Raw genomic sequence first — 18,904 nt, 5'->3', positions numbered from 1 at the left:
TCCTCTTTCTGAGACCATACATAAGAGGTTATACATTCAAGTTGAGGAAGGATGGTTGCAGGACAGATGTGTGGAAATTTGCCTACAGTCAGTGGGTAGTTGATTGTTGGAACAAATTTCCATTTGTTTTTTGTGAAAATGGGTGATTCTTAGAGGGTATGGATGGGTGAAGTGTGTAGTTGTTTTTTTTGTTTGGCTGATGCTTTATGAGCTTGCTTTTTTTGCATCATTTACCACTAATACTAACACAACACATAAGGAGAAAAAAATTTAAATTCCCAAAGGGTGGTTGTGGGATAAGTGCACAAAAATTATATTTCAGCCAATGGATAAATGATCGTTAGAACACACCTCCCTCTAGAATTGTGGAAGTGGATAGTTTAAATAAATTCAGACTATCCAATTTCACAATGGAAAGAGCTAGACTAATTATTAGAAGAGGTGAACAGTTGATATGTTGTTGTTTTTTTTAACAATGTTATATTAGTTTGCTTTGTTGTTGTTTTTTTTACAATGTTATATTAGTTTGCTTTCTGGACAATCATTAACAGTTTATGAATACAATTCATTAACTGCTAAATATAGTTAATGACTGTATTCATTGTCAAAATTATTAATTATAAACTCCTGACCTAAAAGTCATGCTGAAGTATAAACAAATACTTTTTTTCCCCCCCCGATTTTATCAAAAATTCATGAGCTAAATGTAAATATTTAACATTGCTCATTCACTTGTATAAGTTGTGGAATTTGTGCGAATACTAATTCTGATACATGTAACCAGATGTAAATGTTGTCTCAGAACATTCTAAATAGCTTGTATTTATTTATTTATTTGTATTTTTAGCTGTATATAGGACGGAAACCTGAAGTAATTGTGGATGACTGGAATGCATGGTTCTACGATGATCTCAAGAATTTAGTAAGTTTTCTCTTATTCTCTTTTGCTAATTAACTTATAAAGGCCGGTACCAAAAACATAATGAAATCTAAGGCTTTTTTTTTTTGTTCACAAATCTAGGGATCATCCTAAATTCTCATTCAGCAAAAATATCAGAAGCTTGATCTTGATATTATTGTTATATGAAGGCTGTTCAAAAATAATAAGGAAATTGTGTGTATATTAGTGTTGGTTGGTTGGTTTTAATGGGGGTTATTGGCACAAGGGCAGCTAAGGCCAAATTGTGCCTGTATATATTGGTGTCATATATTTAATCCTTTCAGATTAACATCTCCTTTTTAACATATCCACCTTGTAATACACCTTATTATATCATTGCTTCATCCACAGTTTGAAAACAGGATCTAAATCATCCTTTGACATCTTTAATTTCACTTCCATGAAAAAGCCAGGCCTGACGTATCCAAGTGGTCAGGAGAATGAATTCAGTAACACACGCTCTTTGGGTGGACCGGGGTTCAAGCCCGTGACTACTAAATACGATAAATGTCTGTAATGATTGATTTATTGTAAACTTCACTGACCTGGTGGTCGTGACGGAGTATAAACAAAAAATTTTATTTATTTTTTATTTTTTATATATTTTTTTAGATCAGCTGTTTAGTTTGGCTAAATCATAAGGATTGTCAATGTTCCCTATTCTCAAACTTGAACCTCTAAAACAGCGTAGAATGTAATATAAAATAGTATAGTTTGTATTGACATCAAACAAGCAGGATTAATGTAGCATTATTATTTCTATATTGCATAGTTTTACAGGTGGGTTTTAAATAAAATTTTGATTGAAATCATGCCTCAGGCTAGAGCAGCAAAGCAAAGTGCCAAAGGAGCACAAATGCTTCGATTTGGGAGCTTCCGAGCTACGAATTTGGATTATATTATGTGCATTAATTGTTTCCCTCTTTGCAAAGCTAAATTTCACAGGACACAATAGAGCCATGGTGGGGATACCTTTCTGTGTTCGTTGCAAAGAGCATGAGGAGATTAACCACAAATTCAGCATTCTAATGGATTTATATGAGAACTTATAGGATATATTTGATACCTTCAAAGGATTAAAAGAGGAGGACCCACTAAGCCACACTGCCCACCATTTGAGCCAATGCTCCAGCATTAGACAACAAAATGACATGTTCCACAGAAGAGATCCTTGGCAACACGGGAAGTAGCTATAATCGGTGAATGGACTGTCATAGAAAGGGAAATCTATTGTGCAAAACAGACAGGTTGGAAAAATTCCAGAGTATATCTGTGACATTGCAGAGCAACTATCATCATTTTAAAGTTTCGTTGGTACTGGTGATATTAAAAGTAGGAGATCTGATGATTTAATTAAAACATATAAAGAAATTATGAGAAAAGTCGTGAGTTAGCAATGAAACTTGGTTTGTGCTTGTTAACAGCAAAAACCTCCTTTCACAGATATGAAATAAACTTAGAGAACAGGAGCAAGAAATGTTGATGCTATCTGGGCAGTGATAGATGGGTCACAAAACTGCTAGCTAGGGGGGGGATAAACAGAATAATAGATTAACAGCAGCCACAAGCAGAAGCTTAAATAATAATTGCACTGCTTCTACTGGAACATGCAGCAGCCCATGTTGGAGATTTCAAAGCCTGCTGGAGATTCTTGTGGAGCAAGTGAATACATAGGCTGTGTTAAGGTTACCAAGAGCAAAATCAGGTACAGCTATAATTGCATGTGTAGTACACTAATACTAGAAGTATAGTAAATAAATTTCACGAATTTAAATTACTAGTCGAGTCATCAAATGCAGTTATTGAGGGTATATCAAAAACAGTGGCACTCACTGTTTTTGATATACCCTCAATAACTGAGGTATACCCACGATATAGAATTTGAATATGTGAGTACAATGTGTGCAAGGATCATAGACGAAGGAAAGGAGGAGAGATGGAGTTATAAAGGGATAGTTGTGTAGAAGTCAGAAAGTGATTATATTGAACATTGCTCTTTTTGAACTAATGTTATAAGTGGAAACCCCCAAGGATCCGGGATTGTTTTAAATATTTGTTAATGATACTGATAATGGAATTTCAGACTTAGTGCCTTTCCAGATGATATGAATTTTTGTAGGGTAGATAATGACAGTAATTGGGATATGCTACTACAACAAGATCCAGTAAAATTAGGCAGATTGGTTGAGAAGTGGCAATTGAAGTTCAGCATTGACAAATGCAAGGCACTTTGTATGGTTAGTAGCAGTGCTTTTTTTGAGACACTATGCAACGGTATGTTGTGCCGGCACCTTGAGTGACGTGTGACATTTGGATGCCGTACACTTCGAAATTTGTAATATTCCGTAAATTTTTTTGCATGTTTACCTACTTTTCAAATAAGCTTAAAGTTATTTAACGAAATTTGCATGTGACTGTCTGTTGTTAAGATATCTACTATATAAAACTTTATAGCCATTTTTAGAATTCTAAATTACTCAGTCGGACCTCCGTTTAACAAACTCCTTTTAGAGCTTTTTTTTTTTTAATCCCCTTGGAAATTACATTTAAAATAGTTTCAGTTGAGTGAAGAAAATTTTCATATAATGAATGGCTTAGAAGAGACTTAACTGCACACACACTGTTTGCACTTTTGGCCTTCAGGCAATTTAGGAAATTAGTGCTGCTGCTAAGCAAGAATTTAGAGAGCTAAAGGGATTACCATTCTGCAACTTAGTGGTACCTAGTAACTTAGTAAAACCTATCCGACCACCTGTCCCACATGCAAAGAAGTCACCGTCATGCTGATCAACAGTGAGCAGATCAAGGGGTATTCCCAATGAGCCCTGGTTCACCTTATACTGCAGTGGTGTCCAACCGTTTCTCGTACAAGGGGCATATTCAAAGTTAGAATTCTTTCTGGGGCCGCACTGAATGATTCGAGAAAAATTTGTGTGTTACATTTTTTTTCCATATCTTGTTACATGTGGCCCCGGATGCCAAGCGTTTTCCGTGGCCAAGCGATTTAAAGCGTTCTCCTTTAAAGGAATCACTCTTCTTTTAAGTTCCATGTTAGTTTCACTTAAGTTCTTAAAAAAAGCACTGTAGACTTCATCTTACAAGTTGTAAGTTAAGTCAGGAAAGAAAAGACAACTTTCCTTTTAATTTTATTAGAGTTACTAACCTAACAACCGCTTGGCCACTTGTGGCATTACTCCTGCCTCCCCGTGGCGGGGCCAGTAACCTGAGTGGGAAAGCCAACCCTCAGGGCCAAAAGAAGTATAAAATGGATAAAGAAACCTTTCCCTCACTTGATCAATTGAGATCACCTACTGATTAAGACCAACCCGATCGTGACACTTATCAAAATAAAAGACAAAAACAGATCTATGTCAACAAGATCACCCAGCCTTTCTCCTTATTCATTCTGTATCAGATTCTCCTGTTAGCAAATTATCCCCATTTCTAATCCAGAAATGCTTGGAAAATGCTGCAGGATCTCCGAAGATGGTAAAGTGATTACAGTCTGGAGATCTGCTGGTAGAGACAATGAAGCCAAAACACTCGGAATTTTTATTGAAACTGACTACTTTTGGTGGAATTCCCATGAAAATAACGCCTCATGCCACTCTGAATACATCAAAAGGAGTTATAGCAGAGTGGGATCTGATTAACATCTCAGAGGATGAAATTGTACAAGAATTGACAGATCAAAAAGTAATACATGCAAAAAGAATATTAATCCGGAAAGATGGAGAATTGAAGCCGACAAGGAACATAATACTGACCTTTAGTACCCCAAACTTACCAACAATGGTTAAAGCAGGGTATCTGAATTGTCGTATACGTCCATATATACCGAATCCCATCAGGTGTTACAAATGCCAGAAATATGGACACTCCCAGGTAGCTTACCGTGGCACTATGATTTGCCCAAACTGTGGTTTAACAGAACACACTCAAGCTGATTGTACCGTAACCTCCTTCACCTGTCCCAATTGCAAAGGTAACCATCCGGCATATTCAAAAAATTGTGAAATGTGGAAAGTGGCGAAAGAAATACAAAACAGAAAACAAAGTAACATATCAGGAAGCCAAAAAGCACATCATGCAGTTTATGCCAAAACGCACGTATGCACAAGCAACCCAACACTATCATTCTATTGCTACTCAAACTAACATTGCAGTCCCTCCAAACATTTCTTTTGCAGATTGGGCCAGGTCCGTGCTTAATGCTAAGCCACAACCTGCCAAACACAAGCAACTGGAACAAGCAATTAATACACCAATTTCAGTTCCTCCTAATGTGCCTGAAACTACAAAAAAAGCAGAAAAAACAGTACCTACAGATCATGCTCAGACCAAGAAACAATTCCCTATACATATGGATGTTGACAACAAAACTGACCAAGAAGAAACTATATTAGAACTTCATGCAGAAGAACACATGGATACAGAGAGACCGGTTTTCCCCAAAAAAGACAGAAATAAATCAGATCGTTATAAACAAACTGCTTCAAAAAAACAGACAGATCAAAACACAACTCCTAAAAGCAAGTAATGCAGCACATACTTCAGTGGAATTGCAGAGGCATACGAGCCAATATTGATAATATATATGACCTGATTAATAAGTACAATCCAGTGAGTGTTTGTCTGCAAGAAACAAATTTAACACCACAGGTAACTCTCTCAATTAGAAACTTCACAATGTACAGAAAAGACAGGAATACTGCAAAATCCGCACATGGAGGAGTAGCAATACTAGTTAACTCTAAAATCCCAGTTCGACATATCTCTCTACAGACTGACTTAGAAGCTGTTGCTGTGCGTGTTGCGCTTGGAATAACACTAACTCTTGTTTCAATATACCTCCCACCAAACAGACTTTTCATGCTTAAAGAACTAGAAGATCTTATAGCACAATTGCCAAAACCTTTCTGCCTTTTTGGAGATTTCAATGGGCATCACCCGTTGTGGGGATCTTCAAGCATGGATAAAAGAGGACATATGATAGAGACATTACTGAATCAACAGCAGTTAACCTTGCTAAATACTGGCCATCACACTTATGTCCATCTACCCACAGGCTCCTCTTCAGCAATTGATCTGTCAATCTGTTCTCCCATACTGTTCCCCAGTATGAAGTGGTCAACCTTATATGATCCACACAACAGCGATCATTTTCCAATTATAGGTAAAATTCAAACAAAACAATCCCACTCTCCAGATTACAGAGTAAAATGGAAATTCACAAAAGCGAACTGGACAAAATATTCATTCTGTATTAATTTTGATGATCAATTTATTAAAACCCAACCAGTAGATAAAGTCACAGAGCACATCACCGCACAAATTTTGGCAGCAGCTTCTGAGGCAATTCCTGAATCCTCTGCAAACCAAAAAAGACATGCAAAACACTGGTGGAATGAGGCCTGTAAAAGTGCAAAACGAGAAAAAAATAAAGCTTGGAACCTATTTCGTAGATTTCCTACAACAGCCAACCTCATTTTATATAAAAAAACAACAGGAAAGGGCACGAAAAATCAGGAAACAAGCCAAAAAAGAAGCGTGGATAACATTTGCCAGTACCATCACGAAGGACACCAGCTAATATGGAAGAAAATCCAACAATTAAATAATAAATACATTCCCTTCTCTGCTCCAATCTTGATTAAGAATGGACGAGAACTGTCCTCTCCAAAGTAAATAGGCAATTTCCTTGGAGAGACCTTCAGTCAAATATCATCAGCTTCTGCGTATGACAATCCTTTCCTGAAAATTAAAACCTGTGCAGAAAAATATAAATTAAATTTCAACACCAACCAATCCCTTCCTTATAATCAGCCATTCATCCTAGCTGAACTCCAAGAAGCTCTGAACAGATCAGCAAACAGCTTAGCAGGACCGGATGGAATCTATTATATAATGCTTAAACACCTAAATAATGCAGCTTTAAGATTATTACTAGTATTCTACAACCGGATATTTCTTGAATGTGTTTATCCTTCCTCATGGCATCATTCTGTAATTCTTGCCTTTCCAAAACCAGGAAAGGATCAATCGCTTCCACAAAACTACCGACCAATTTCCCTAACCAGCTGTTTGAGTAAAACACTAGAAAAAATGATACATAGGAGATTAAAATGGATACTAGAAAGCAAAATGCTACTAAATATCAACCAATATGGTTTCAGACAAAAGAGATCCTGTTTGGACCTTATGGTAAGAGCCGAAACTAACATTCGGAATGCATATGTTAAAAATGAACATCTGGTAATTAATGGTGAATCTAGATATTGAAAAGGCATTCGATACCACATGGAGGTATGGCATTGTTCGAGAGCTGTATACCCTAGGGTTGAGAGGACACATACCTCAATTCATCCAGAACTTTCTCAAGTGCAGAACCTTTCAAGTTCGTCACCAGAATGTACTTTCACAATATTTTATTCAAGAAGAAGGGGTGCCTCAAGGGTCCATACTTAGTCCTACCCTCTTCGCAATTAGACTAAATACCATGACGCAGAATATCCCCAAAACCGTAGAAATATATATGTATGCCGACGATCTTGCTATATCATGCCATTCACCAACCATTAACAGCATAGAGAGGCAGTTACAACTTACCATAAATAAGTTAGAGACATGGACTGTAGAAAATGGTTATCGCCTGTCAAAACAAAAGACAATTGCAGTCCATTTCTGTAAAAAGCGCAGATTACATCCAGAGCCTGAACTTAAGTTAAAAAACCAACCAATCCCTCTTGCCAGCAATATCTGCTTTTTAGGTTTAATATTAGATACTAAACTTAATTTTTCCATGCACATAACTTATCTCAGAACTCTGCTTGAAAAAACTCAATATACTCAGAGCCATCTCCGCCATGGCATGGGGTGCAGATAGATGCACTCTCCTGCATTTGTATCGTTCGCTCATCAGGTCTCGTCTAGATTATGGTTCAATAGTATACGACTCAGCTAGGAAAACTGTACTTACAAGACTGAATACAATACAGCACAGTGCTTTTCGCACTGCTCTTGGAGTTTTTCGAACATCTCCGGTCCAAAGTCTCTATATAGAGGCATACGAACCACCACTCCACCTCAGAAGGAAAATGTTACTCCTCACCTATGCAGCCAGGATTAAAAGCCTTCCAGATCATCCGAATCAACCGCTGCTTTTCAATCCTGAAAGGGTAACATTCTATAACAATAAACCCACTGAAAATAGACCAACTGGTATTAGACTACAAGATTTGATGCATTGCTGGAATGTTCATATTGAAAACACGCTCAAAGAAACCAAAATATCTGATCCGTCTTGGTCCTCAAACCCACCTTACTGTGATACCTATTTCCAACAATGGAGAAAAAAGTCCATGGAAAGCTGTTACATCAAGCAATTGCACGAAGCACATGCCGCTAGCAATGCGCAGAGCTGCTTAATATATACTGATGGCTCAAAATCAGATGATGCCGTAGGTGCTGCAGCAGTCTTTCCCACATTTACAGTATCTGTATCTCTCCCGACTGAATGTACTGCAGAACTTTATGCAATCCACCTAGCTATATACAATATCAATATCTGTCTCAACACTAATAGTTTAATTTATACAGACTTTATGAGTGCGCTTTCCGCAATAAGTAACAATTTCTCAACCCCACATCCCATAATAAAAGAAATCCAGTCTCGTCTAAATCATTTGAGGAATCTGAATCATACTCCAAATTTAGACACATACACCAACCGTTTATAACTGATTGAATAATGAAATAAAATAAAATAAAAGAAAATGAAATGATAAAAAAGGCTGTAAAATAATATTTACAAAAAACTTTTAATTATTTACAATAAACTAAACTATAACAAAAATAAAATAAATAAAATAAGTTAAAATGCATTAAAATATAAATATAAAAGCGATAAAAAGACGATGAAAACACTATTAGAGCTTTCGGAGGTGTCTACCTCCTTCCTCAGTAATAGTGAGACTTCAGCGACACATCCTTAAATACCAGGTTCACGGTACACGTGGATGACCAGGCGCATACTCAGCATTCCTTTCACTTGTACCAGAACCGGAAGTGGTCTGGGGACGTGGAAAACTAAAACGCTTATATCTGGCCAAAACCACCACCTCAAAAAGGGGGTGAAGCCTAACTCCCCTGTCTCTATTCATACTATTGTTGCCAGAGGATCCAATCCACAGACTTTCCAGCCACTTGCGGTCCCAGAATCTATGCGCCCGGTCAAGGATGACAGCGTTGTCGGGGGAGATCTGGTGTTGTTTTTCCCAATAGTGCTCGGCAATGGCAGATTTATTGAGCTCTGCGGTCCGTATCGCTCTTGAATGTTCCCCCAGACGATCCTTGAGACGCCGGGAGAGCCCAACTACCTGGTTGGGCTCTTCCTCTCTATTGTATTTATCAATGACCCTCTGGGGGTAACCGCACCTCATAAGATCCGTCGTGATTTGCCTAATTTCCTTCTCCCCCTCCTCAGGGGTACTGCAATGTGTTCTCACCCTACCCAAGAGTGCTCTGGCCACACTATAGTTCCGCCTGTACCGCTTACCACAGTGTATGTTCCCTACTATCCGGGCCTGTCAGATCGCATTGCGAGGATGCTTCGCGACTTTCAGACACGCTGTGTGCAGCTCCCGGGCTGGAGGTTGCACACAGTAGTGTCACAGGTCAAAGACCCCATTACTAGGGATTCTAGTAGTGGGGTCGTGTATGAGATCACATGCCCGGATTGTGGGGAATGTTACGTGGGGGAGACAGGACGGCGTCTCAAGGATCGTCTGGGGGAACATTCAAGAGCGATACGGACCGCAGAGCTCAATAAATCCGCCATTGCCGAGCACTATTGGGAAAAACAACACCAGATCTCCCCCGACAACGCTGTCATCCTTGACCGGGCGCATAGATTCTGGGACCGCAAGTGGCTGGAAAGTCTGTGGATTGGATCCTCTGGCAACAATAGTGTGAATAGAGACAGGGGAGTTAGGCTTCACCCCCTTTTTGAGGCGGTGGTTTTGGCCAGAGATAAGCGTTTTAGTTTTCCACGTCCCCAGACCACTTCCGGTTCTGGTACAAGTGAAAGGAATGCTGAGTATGCGCCTGGTCATCCACGTGTACCGTGAACCTGGTATTTAAGGATGTGTCGCTGAAGTCTCACTATTACTGAGGAAGGAGGTAGACACCTCCGAAAGCTCTAATAGTGTTTTCATCGTCTTTTTATCGCTTTTATATTTATATTTTAATGCATTTTAACTTATTTTATTTATTTTATTTTTGTTATAGTTTAGTTTATTGTAAATAATTAAAAGTTTTTTATAAATATTATTTTACAGCCTTTTTTATCATTTCATTTTATTTTATTTCATTATTCAATCAGTTATAAACGGTTGGTGTATGTGTCTAAATTTGGAGTATGAATAATCCCAACCTTAGAGGCCTTATTGCAGATATAATCTGATTCATACCGTAAGTTTCTGTTGGATTCCAGGGCATGTTGGAATCACAGGTAACGAAACAGCAGACCAGGCAGCTAAGCACCCAAAGAGCAACGCACCTCCATCTTACCAAGTACCCTATATAGATTTATTAAAACATATCCGACGTATCTGTAGGGAACAATGGTTAAACATTTGGAAGACACAGACAAACAATAAATTATTTGAAATTAAACAAGAACCACAAATATGGAGCTCGAGCTTGAGGAAAAACAGGCATGAAGAAGTAATACTGGCAAGATTGCACATAGGGCATACACACCTGACCCACTTGTTCCTGCTCATGGGCGATGACCCTCCTGTATGCATGCATTGTTCATCACAACTTACAGTTCGACATATTCTGTTAGATTGTTCATATTACTCCCATATCAGAAATACTACCTTCCTTTCCCTGACAGAAATGCAAGAACCTTTATCACTAACCCACCTATTGGGAAACAATGCCAATCTGAATGAGCTTTTCGCTTATCTCAAACAAACTAGACTTTATGAATGTATCTAATAACAAATAAGGCAAACTCCGGTACCATTCCAAATATTTGAATAGGCACATTTTGGCCACAGTTGCCCTTGTGCCGAAAAACCTCTACATCAACAACAACAACAACAACTTGTTACATGTAAAAGGAAGTTTCTGTTTTCATGTTACCGTTTTTTATTTTCAGGCTATATATAAAAAATGCAAATTCCCAATACAGTCATCCTCGTATAACATGATAGTTGTGTTCCTAGAAACCCTTGTGCAATATAAATAACAGACCCTATGGGAAAAATAGGGTTAGGTGCCAACCACCCAAGATTGAACACACATTTGTGACCAAAACATTACCAAACACAAAAATAATCGAATGAAATACATATTTTATTACAATTGTTATGTAATAAAATATTGCTAATGCCTTTGCTTCTATCGTAAGCAAACTTGTTCTGTTTGATCTTCTATCCAAACAAATGACTGCCGTTCCATCTCTTCCAATTCTTTGTGTCTTGATCTAATGGATTTTATTACACTGAGTTGTTCATGCTATGAAAGTTGTTTTTATTTTCTCTGCATTCTTTCTAATTGTTCTCGTGTTGCCTCATATAGGTCTGTAGCATGTGCAGTATCACATGTTCTTTCATTTCGCTCAAAGCGTTTCACAATTTCACGCTTTTTTTTCTCTATCAACAGAGGCCGACTGGCCATAAGCCTTACTGGGGAAACCCCGGTGGGCCAGAGGCCAGAAGCCGATGGAGGCCGGTGTGATTTTGGCCATAAACGCTAGTATGAGGCCGCTACAAATTTTCCTGGGTAACAATTTTTGACCCAGTCCGCTCTATCTATCGATATTACTTTAACACCTTTTAAGTATTTTATTTGTTGTTAGGGAATAAAGCACAATTACAAAATGAGGAGGCACGCTTGATACACATAAACAAAGCTGCACACGTGTAGCAACTGAATAAACAACACCGTAAAGGCTATTACCTCACTAGCTCACATTTTAGTAAAACACATTTCTGGAGGTCACTACAATAAAACAATTTCTAGTTGCATTCCTGCTAGTGGAATCTGTTATAAATGGGTAGTAAACTCGATCTAATTGTATTTGCGATAATACCAATAGCTGGAATTATGGTTGTTTTACGTTATTATGGCGAAAAGTGTTTCCCCTTCACTGATATAAAAAATATAAATACGTTTTCAGAATCTTCTCTTCATTCCTATTGTGTTGCATTCAGTTGGGGTGATTCCGCTTTCGACTGCCATTTCTTGTAAACACAAAGGCGAATCGTGAATAAGTGAATTCGGTTCATGTTATATACGATATTATTTCCCTATTTATAAATCGTGTATGATTGAATTTGTGTAGTGTAAACACGTGTTATACAAGGACTGACCATACTTTTATGTGTAACAAATCTATGTCCCTAATTTATTTTTTAGATTTATTAAAATTTTAAAAATATGACTTTCTTTTGTTTTTCAAAACAACCTTACTTTTGCCTTTAAATGCTCACTTAATGAGAATTTTTTGATAATTAGCAAAATTTAAAATGCTGTTTTAATTCGCTTTCCGCACAGGGCCGTAGTTTGTACACTGCTGGGAATCAACTGTAAGTGACCCATTCGAGAATTAGGAGGGAGTGATTTTCTTTTACCTCGACAAATAATCATCTGTTGTTTCGCGGAAGTGTGTTATCCACATTTTTCCATAAATTTTCCCTAACTCTGTTTACATTGCCACAGTAGCTGAATTATCCAAATGACACCGACATTTTGGACTGTTTCAAAAAAAAAAAAAAATACAAATTTAAGAAATAGTGACAATATCGATGACGACAGAGGAAAATTGAAGAAAGCAAAGGTATTAAACCTTCTAAACATGATGTTGGCATTTGGTGAGAATGAATTTAGAAAATTGTCAATTAGGCTTAAGTTAAATGAAAGAGATACAATTCGTCCATTTCGGGAATACCTAATCAAAAAGATGGTTTTTGGAAAAATTGAAGAGCATTTGATGAATGCTCTGAGTGCGATACCAATTTCATCGAGTGAATGTGAATGAGGATTTTCACGAATGAATCTGATCGTCAGCCCAACCAGAGCTTCGTTGATGACAAAAACAGTTTCTTCACTACCGTTTCTTAAAATTGTGGCCCACCGCTGACCCACTTCGATCCAGCAAAATATGTTGATTTGTGGCTGCTTCGGAAAATCATTCAGCAACAGACACAAACAGTAAGAAGTCAGCATAGTGTGTTGGATGAGAACTCAATAAAAATTTGGAATATTCTATAAAAACTTTATTATGAAATTATTTTTACTTATTTTTTTTTACGAATTTTTACTTATTTTTTAAGCATTTGCTTATTTTTTATATACTTGAACAATAAATTTATGCTTAATAAACTGTGTGTTAATATACTTAATTTGTTGTTCTTATTCCAAAAACATTACTATAACAATATTAGGAAATAATTTTTTTAGAGTACTGTACTTTTCATGTCCTTTTAATTTTAAATTTTTCCTGATAGCAAAGAATGAGTACCGGCACCTATTTTTTTTACAAAAAAAAGCACTGGTTAGTAGTAATCCAAGGTTAACGTACTCACTGTTGATACCATATTCAAGGTAGTGGAGAAAGGAAAAGACCTTGTGCAGTCAGATACGAAGTTCTCTGATTAGTGAGGCAAGCTTCCTGGACAACTCATGAGGGTATACAGAAATTTTTCTAGCAGCAATAAGAGGGCGATTATCCAATTGTAAATGAATGGTTAGGCCACATCTTTAGTACTGCATTCAGGTCCGGCCCTTTGAGGAAAGATGCAAATCTATTGGAACAGGTGCAAAGAAGAGGGACAAGATTAGTGAGAGGTAGAAGAGGATGCTCTTACCAGGAAAGGCTTCAGTTCTGTAAATTGGAGACTAGGCACCTGCATGGAGATCTGATGGAGGTGTTTAAGGCTTTGAATGGATTGAGTAAGCTCAGATGTGCACATGAGTGGGAGCGTAACTTCAAATGGAGAAAGGATAGTTGCAGGATAGAGATGTGAAATTTTTCTTCACACAACAGTAATTGATTGTTGGAACACACTTATATCTTGTATTGTAGTAGTGGGAAATTTGAATAAATACAAGGAAAAACTACACAAGCTGTTATAGGGAAGGGCCAGATGAAATGGGAAATCCCCCCCCGCTTGGCTGACACTGTATAAACATGCTTTCTTCATTACATCACTTCATTACTCATTATTACAACAAATATTCTCTCACACTCAGTGCTGCTATGCTAGTCCCAAAGGAACTAGTTATTGTTGGTGACTCTTTGTCAGTGAGACGAGGAATATACTATGCAAGAAGGATAGATGGAACAGGAACAGGGTATGTCTGCCAGGGGCAAAAGTTGATGATGTTGTAAAGCAGATATCATCTTATAAGGGCACAAAAGTTGAAATTGTTGTACACATTGGAACTAATGACATTACGAGTAAGAGATCTGCAGATTTATTCAACAAGTGCAGGTCAATGTTGAAAAAAAGTCACAAATTAGGATTGAATGAGAAAGTGTCTGCAATTCTGCACAGACACAATAGGAGGGAGTATATGATGACAGCCTTGTCGATCAATTCAGCCCTGGAGAGATTGTGCAAGGCTCAAGGGGTAGAATTTTTTTCAGCCTGGTCTGTGCTTGTTGACAGGAGAGACTACTTCTATGGGGATGGGGTACACTTAAGTAGAAAGGGTCAAGAATATTTGCTGATGTTATCAAGGCAGTGTTAGGTGAGTTGGAAAACTGCTAGCATGAGGGGATACACAGACTAATAGGTTAACAGTGGCCGCAGGCAGAGGCAAAAGTGATCCTTGCACTGCTTCTATTAGAATGAGCAGCAGCCTGGAAAACAAAGCAATGGAGATTTCCAGGACTGCTGGGAGTCATAGTGGAACAAATAAATACATGGGCTGTGTTAGGGTAACTAAGAGTAGAAACAGGTGCATGTACACCAATGCTAGGAGTATAGTTAATAAATTTGATGAGCTTGAAGTGCCAGTCAAGACATCAAAGGCAGATATTGTTGGGATATCAGACATGGTGTCACACAGGAAAAAAAAATAAGCAGTGCAGAATTGGAATTTGGGGAGTACAATGTGTACAGAAAGGATTTAACTATATAATATTGGTGTAGATACACCATAGTTTACCCATAAATTTGATGTATATAAATATGTATGTAGTGTAAAAGGCATCGTTTTAATTGTATCTCATATTGTGGTTGCCTTCACAACGAGATAGCTAATTACCTAAACCCATAAGAAATTATGCCTTGTGCATTTCATCTTCTAATACATTACTATTTATTCACCATTTGGCATCTCTCATATTGTGAAAATAACTTTGCAACTGATGGCATGTTGCAATACCAGGGTACCTGCACTCTCACTGATGATGAAGCCAAATAGCTTCGAAATGATCGTCTGGGTAGTGGTATCCACTGAAAATAAATAACAGCAGTCTTCTCTACTAGAGAAGCATTATTTATTTGAAGTAGTGCAATACCAGCTATCCCGTTGTGAAGGCAACCACAATATGAGATACAGTTAAAATGAAATTGTGGAAATAACTTCGCAACTGATGGCATGTTGCATTACAAGGGTACCTGCACTCTCTCACTGATGATGAAGCCAAATAGCTTTGAAACGATTGTCTGGGTGGTGGTATCCACTGAAAATAAATAACAGCAGTCTTCTCTACTAGAGAAGTGTTATTTATTTGAAGTAGTGCAATACCAGCTATCTCGTTGTGAAGGCAACCACAATATGAGATACAATTAAAACGATGCCTTTTGCACTACATACGTAGTTCAAATTTATGGGTAAACTATGGTGTATCTACACCGATATAATTAATTACCTAAACCCATAAGAAATTATGCCTTGTGTATTTCATCTTCTAGTACAGAAAGGATAGACAGGACAGGAAGGGGTTATTTAAGAAGCACATAAAATCTAAGGAAGTGCATCTAACAGGGAGCTAAGTGATTTTGTAATAACAGAGAGCAAAGTGGAGAATAAATTGTTGAAGTTAAACATAAAAAAGGCACCTGGGATGGATGGGATCTATCCAGTTATATTACAGGAGGCAGCAAAGGAAGTAAGCAAACTCTTAGCCATAATTATGAGAGCTTCCTTGGACTTAGGGGAGGTCCCCCATGGACTGGAGGTGTGCAAATGTATCACCAATTCGCAAAGGGGGGTTCAAAAGGCAACACAAGTAACTATAGACCTGTTAGTTTAACTTGTGTTCCAGGGAAAATAATGGAATCATTGGTTAAAGAAGCATTGCAGGATCATCTTGACAAGACTGTAGTAATAGTTAAGACACAGCATGGATTTGTTAAAGGGAGGTCTTGTCTGACCTATTTGATTGGATGCTATGATGTGGTCACAAAAGAACTGAATGCCAAAAATAATTTTGATATCATACTGTTGCACATGGAAGACTGCTGTACAAATTGGAGATGTATGGCATTAAGGGTAAGTTGCTAAGATGGATAAAGGGATGTTTGAGTGGGAGATGACAGAGAGTGGTTATCAATGGACACTGCTCTTTGAGGACAAATGTTATTAGTGGAGTTCCCCAGGGTTTGGTGTTGGGCCCATTGTTGTATTGTATATTTATCAACGATATTGATGAAGGTATATCAGGTTTAATATCCAAGTTTGCAGTTGATACAAAAGTTGGCAGGGTTGTTAGCGACAGTAAATACAGTATGCTACTCTAACTGGATCTAGATAAGTTGGGCAAATGGGCTGAGAAGTGGCAACTGAAGTTTAACATTGACAAATGCAAAGTACTATACATGGGTAGCAATAACCGAAGAGAAACCCACCAACTGTGTGGTTATACACTCAGAGAAGTGGAAAGTTAAAAAAACCTGGCAGTAATTGTGCAGTCAAATATGAAGTTCGCTGAGCAGTGCAGGTGGGCTGCCAGGGCAGGTCATGGAGTCTTGTCAATGATATATAGGAATTTTGCTAGCAGGGACAGGGCTGTGATTATCCTGTTATACAAGGCAATGGTCAGGCCACACCTAAAGTACTGTGTACAGATTTGGAGGCCTCATTTTAGGAAGGATGTAGAGTTGCTAGAACAATTACAAAGGGATGCTTTTATGAAGAAAGGCTTAATTTCTGCAAATTGCACTGCCTGGAGAGTTTTTGATAAATTTTGCCATTTTTTTAAATTATTTGATATATTAAATTGTGTTCAATAAATAGCTTAATAGACCTAGTCATTTTAATTAGCTTATTTTTAAATTTAGCTAGAGATTTTTTTTTAAGTTGCAACTTAATATTCGTAGAGCTTTTGTATTGCTGATTTGGTGCAAATATTGTGTGGTATCACTATTTCATTTAAAATTCTAGGAATGTAACAGCATATAGCACAATACATAAAATGTAAACTTGATAGTCTTATATGTATTATTCCATTTAGTTATCATTTAGCTTAATGTAGTATTCTCAAATTAAATTGAATTTAAACAGAAATTATCCCTCAGACTAGAGCAACAAAGCAGCAGGTTTAAAATAGTGGGAGTAATATTGCTCAGGGGAGAACTGAAGAGACGTTGTCCTACAAATCAAAGCCTTACAAAATGTGGTGCTGTTTGAGCAACATTTGTGGAACTATCTGGAATGGGACATGGTACAGCCATTGGGAATGTAATTTTGTGTGTTCAGTGCAAAGAGTGTGGAGAAATTAGGTGCGAATGTAGGGTTCTGATTATGAGATCTTATAGGGTGAATGCCCTCAAAGGAATTAAAATGGGTAGGACCATCAAGCTTTTAGCTGTTCAGCTCAATGCCAAAGCTTACACTGTGCTTCAGGCAACACAGCAGCAGTCCTCAAGTCGAATGGTTCTGTTATCAAAAAAATGAGAAATATATTGTGCAAAAAATTGATAGGCGGAATAGGACCACAGAATGTCTGCTCGGGTCAAAGGTAGATAAAGTTGTAGGCAGATATCTTTTAAGGTGATATCTGCTTTACAACTGCGTGAGAGATATTGGCACTAAGTACAAGATCTGAGGACTAAAAAATACAAGGCAATATTAGGAAAAAGTTGTGAGTTAAGGTAAAATTTCAAAGTGTGTGCAATCCTACACAGACATGATAGGAAGAAGTAAAGAGCCTTGTCAATCAATTCAGAACTGGAGAGACTGTATATGGCTCAGTGGGTAGAATTTTTCTCATTGTGGTCTATGCTTTTTTAAGAGGAGAGACTGTTTTTACAGAGATTGGATACATTTAAAAAGAAAGGGTGGAAGAATATTTTCTGATGCTATCGAGGCAGCGTTAGGTGGGCTGGAAAACTACTAGCTTGGAGAAATACATGGACTAATAGATTAGCTGGAGCTGCAGGCTAGATGAAAGCAATTCTTGCACTGCTTCTATTGAAAGATGCAGCAGCCTGGAAAGCAAGGTGTTGGGAATTTCAAACATTGCTGTGAGTCATTGTGGAACAACTAAATACATGGGCTGTGTTAGGGTAACTAACAGTAAGAACAGGTTCCCTGTATACTTGCATGTACACTAATGTTAAAAGCATTGTAAATAAATTCGATGAATCTTGAAGTACTAGGTCATCAAATACAGACATGGGATATCGGAGACATGCTCTCCCTCAGACTTAAGAGATGCAGAATTTGAAAATAAGAGGAGTGCAATGTGTATAGAAAGGACAGACAGGACCCGGGGGGGAGGTACTTTCTTAGTTAAAATGCATGTTAAATCTAAGGAAGTGCATCCATTCAATACGGTGGTCAGTGAAATGTTGAATCAGTTTGGTGTAACATAACACTGGGAAAACAAAAATGAAAGCAGGAGTCTGTTGAGGCCTATCAGAATATCTTATAATAGTGTATTTTAACTTTCCAGATATAATTACTGGAACAGGTGGGATGGTTTCTCAAACACTA

At 37.7% G+C, this 18,904-nt stretch overlaps 1 protein-coding gene across 1 annotated transcript in view; it reads left to right on the top strand.

Annotated features, from left to right (window-relative positions):
• The window catches only part of LOC150077612 (terminal uridylyltransferase 4-like), a 753,631-nt gene that overhangs the window by 579,337 nt on the left and 155,390 nt on the right, over window positions 1-18,904 (top strand). Inside the window, exon 19 of the mRNA XM_090385959.1 lies at window positions 848-922. Within this exon, the coding sequence (XP_090242085.1) occupies window positions 848-922 (75 nt within the window). The remainder of the gene's footprint in view (window positions 1-847; window positions 923-18,904) is intronic.

This window comes from Mastigoproctus giganteus, chromosome 12, assembly GCF_048544385.1.
Source record: "Mastigoproctus giganteus isolate SK-2022 chromosome 12, ASM4854438v1, whole genome shotgun sequence".
NCBI lineage: Eukaryota > Metazoa > Arthropoda > Arachnida > Uropygi > Thelyphonidae > Mastigoproctus > Mastigoproctus giganteus.
Note: the sequence above shows the minus strand (reverse complement) of the source record. Positions and strands in the feature narration are given on the sequence as shown.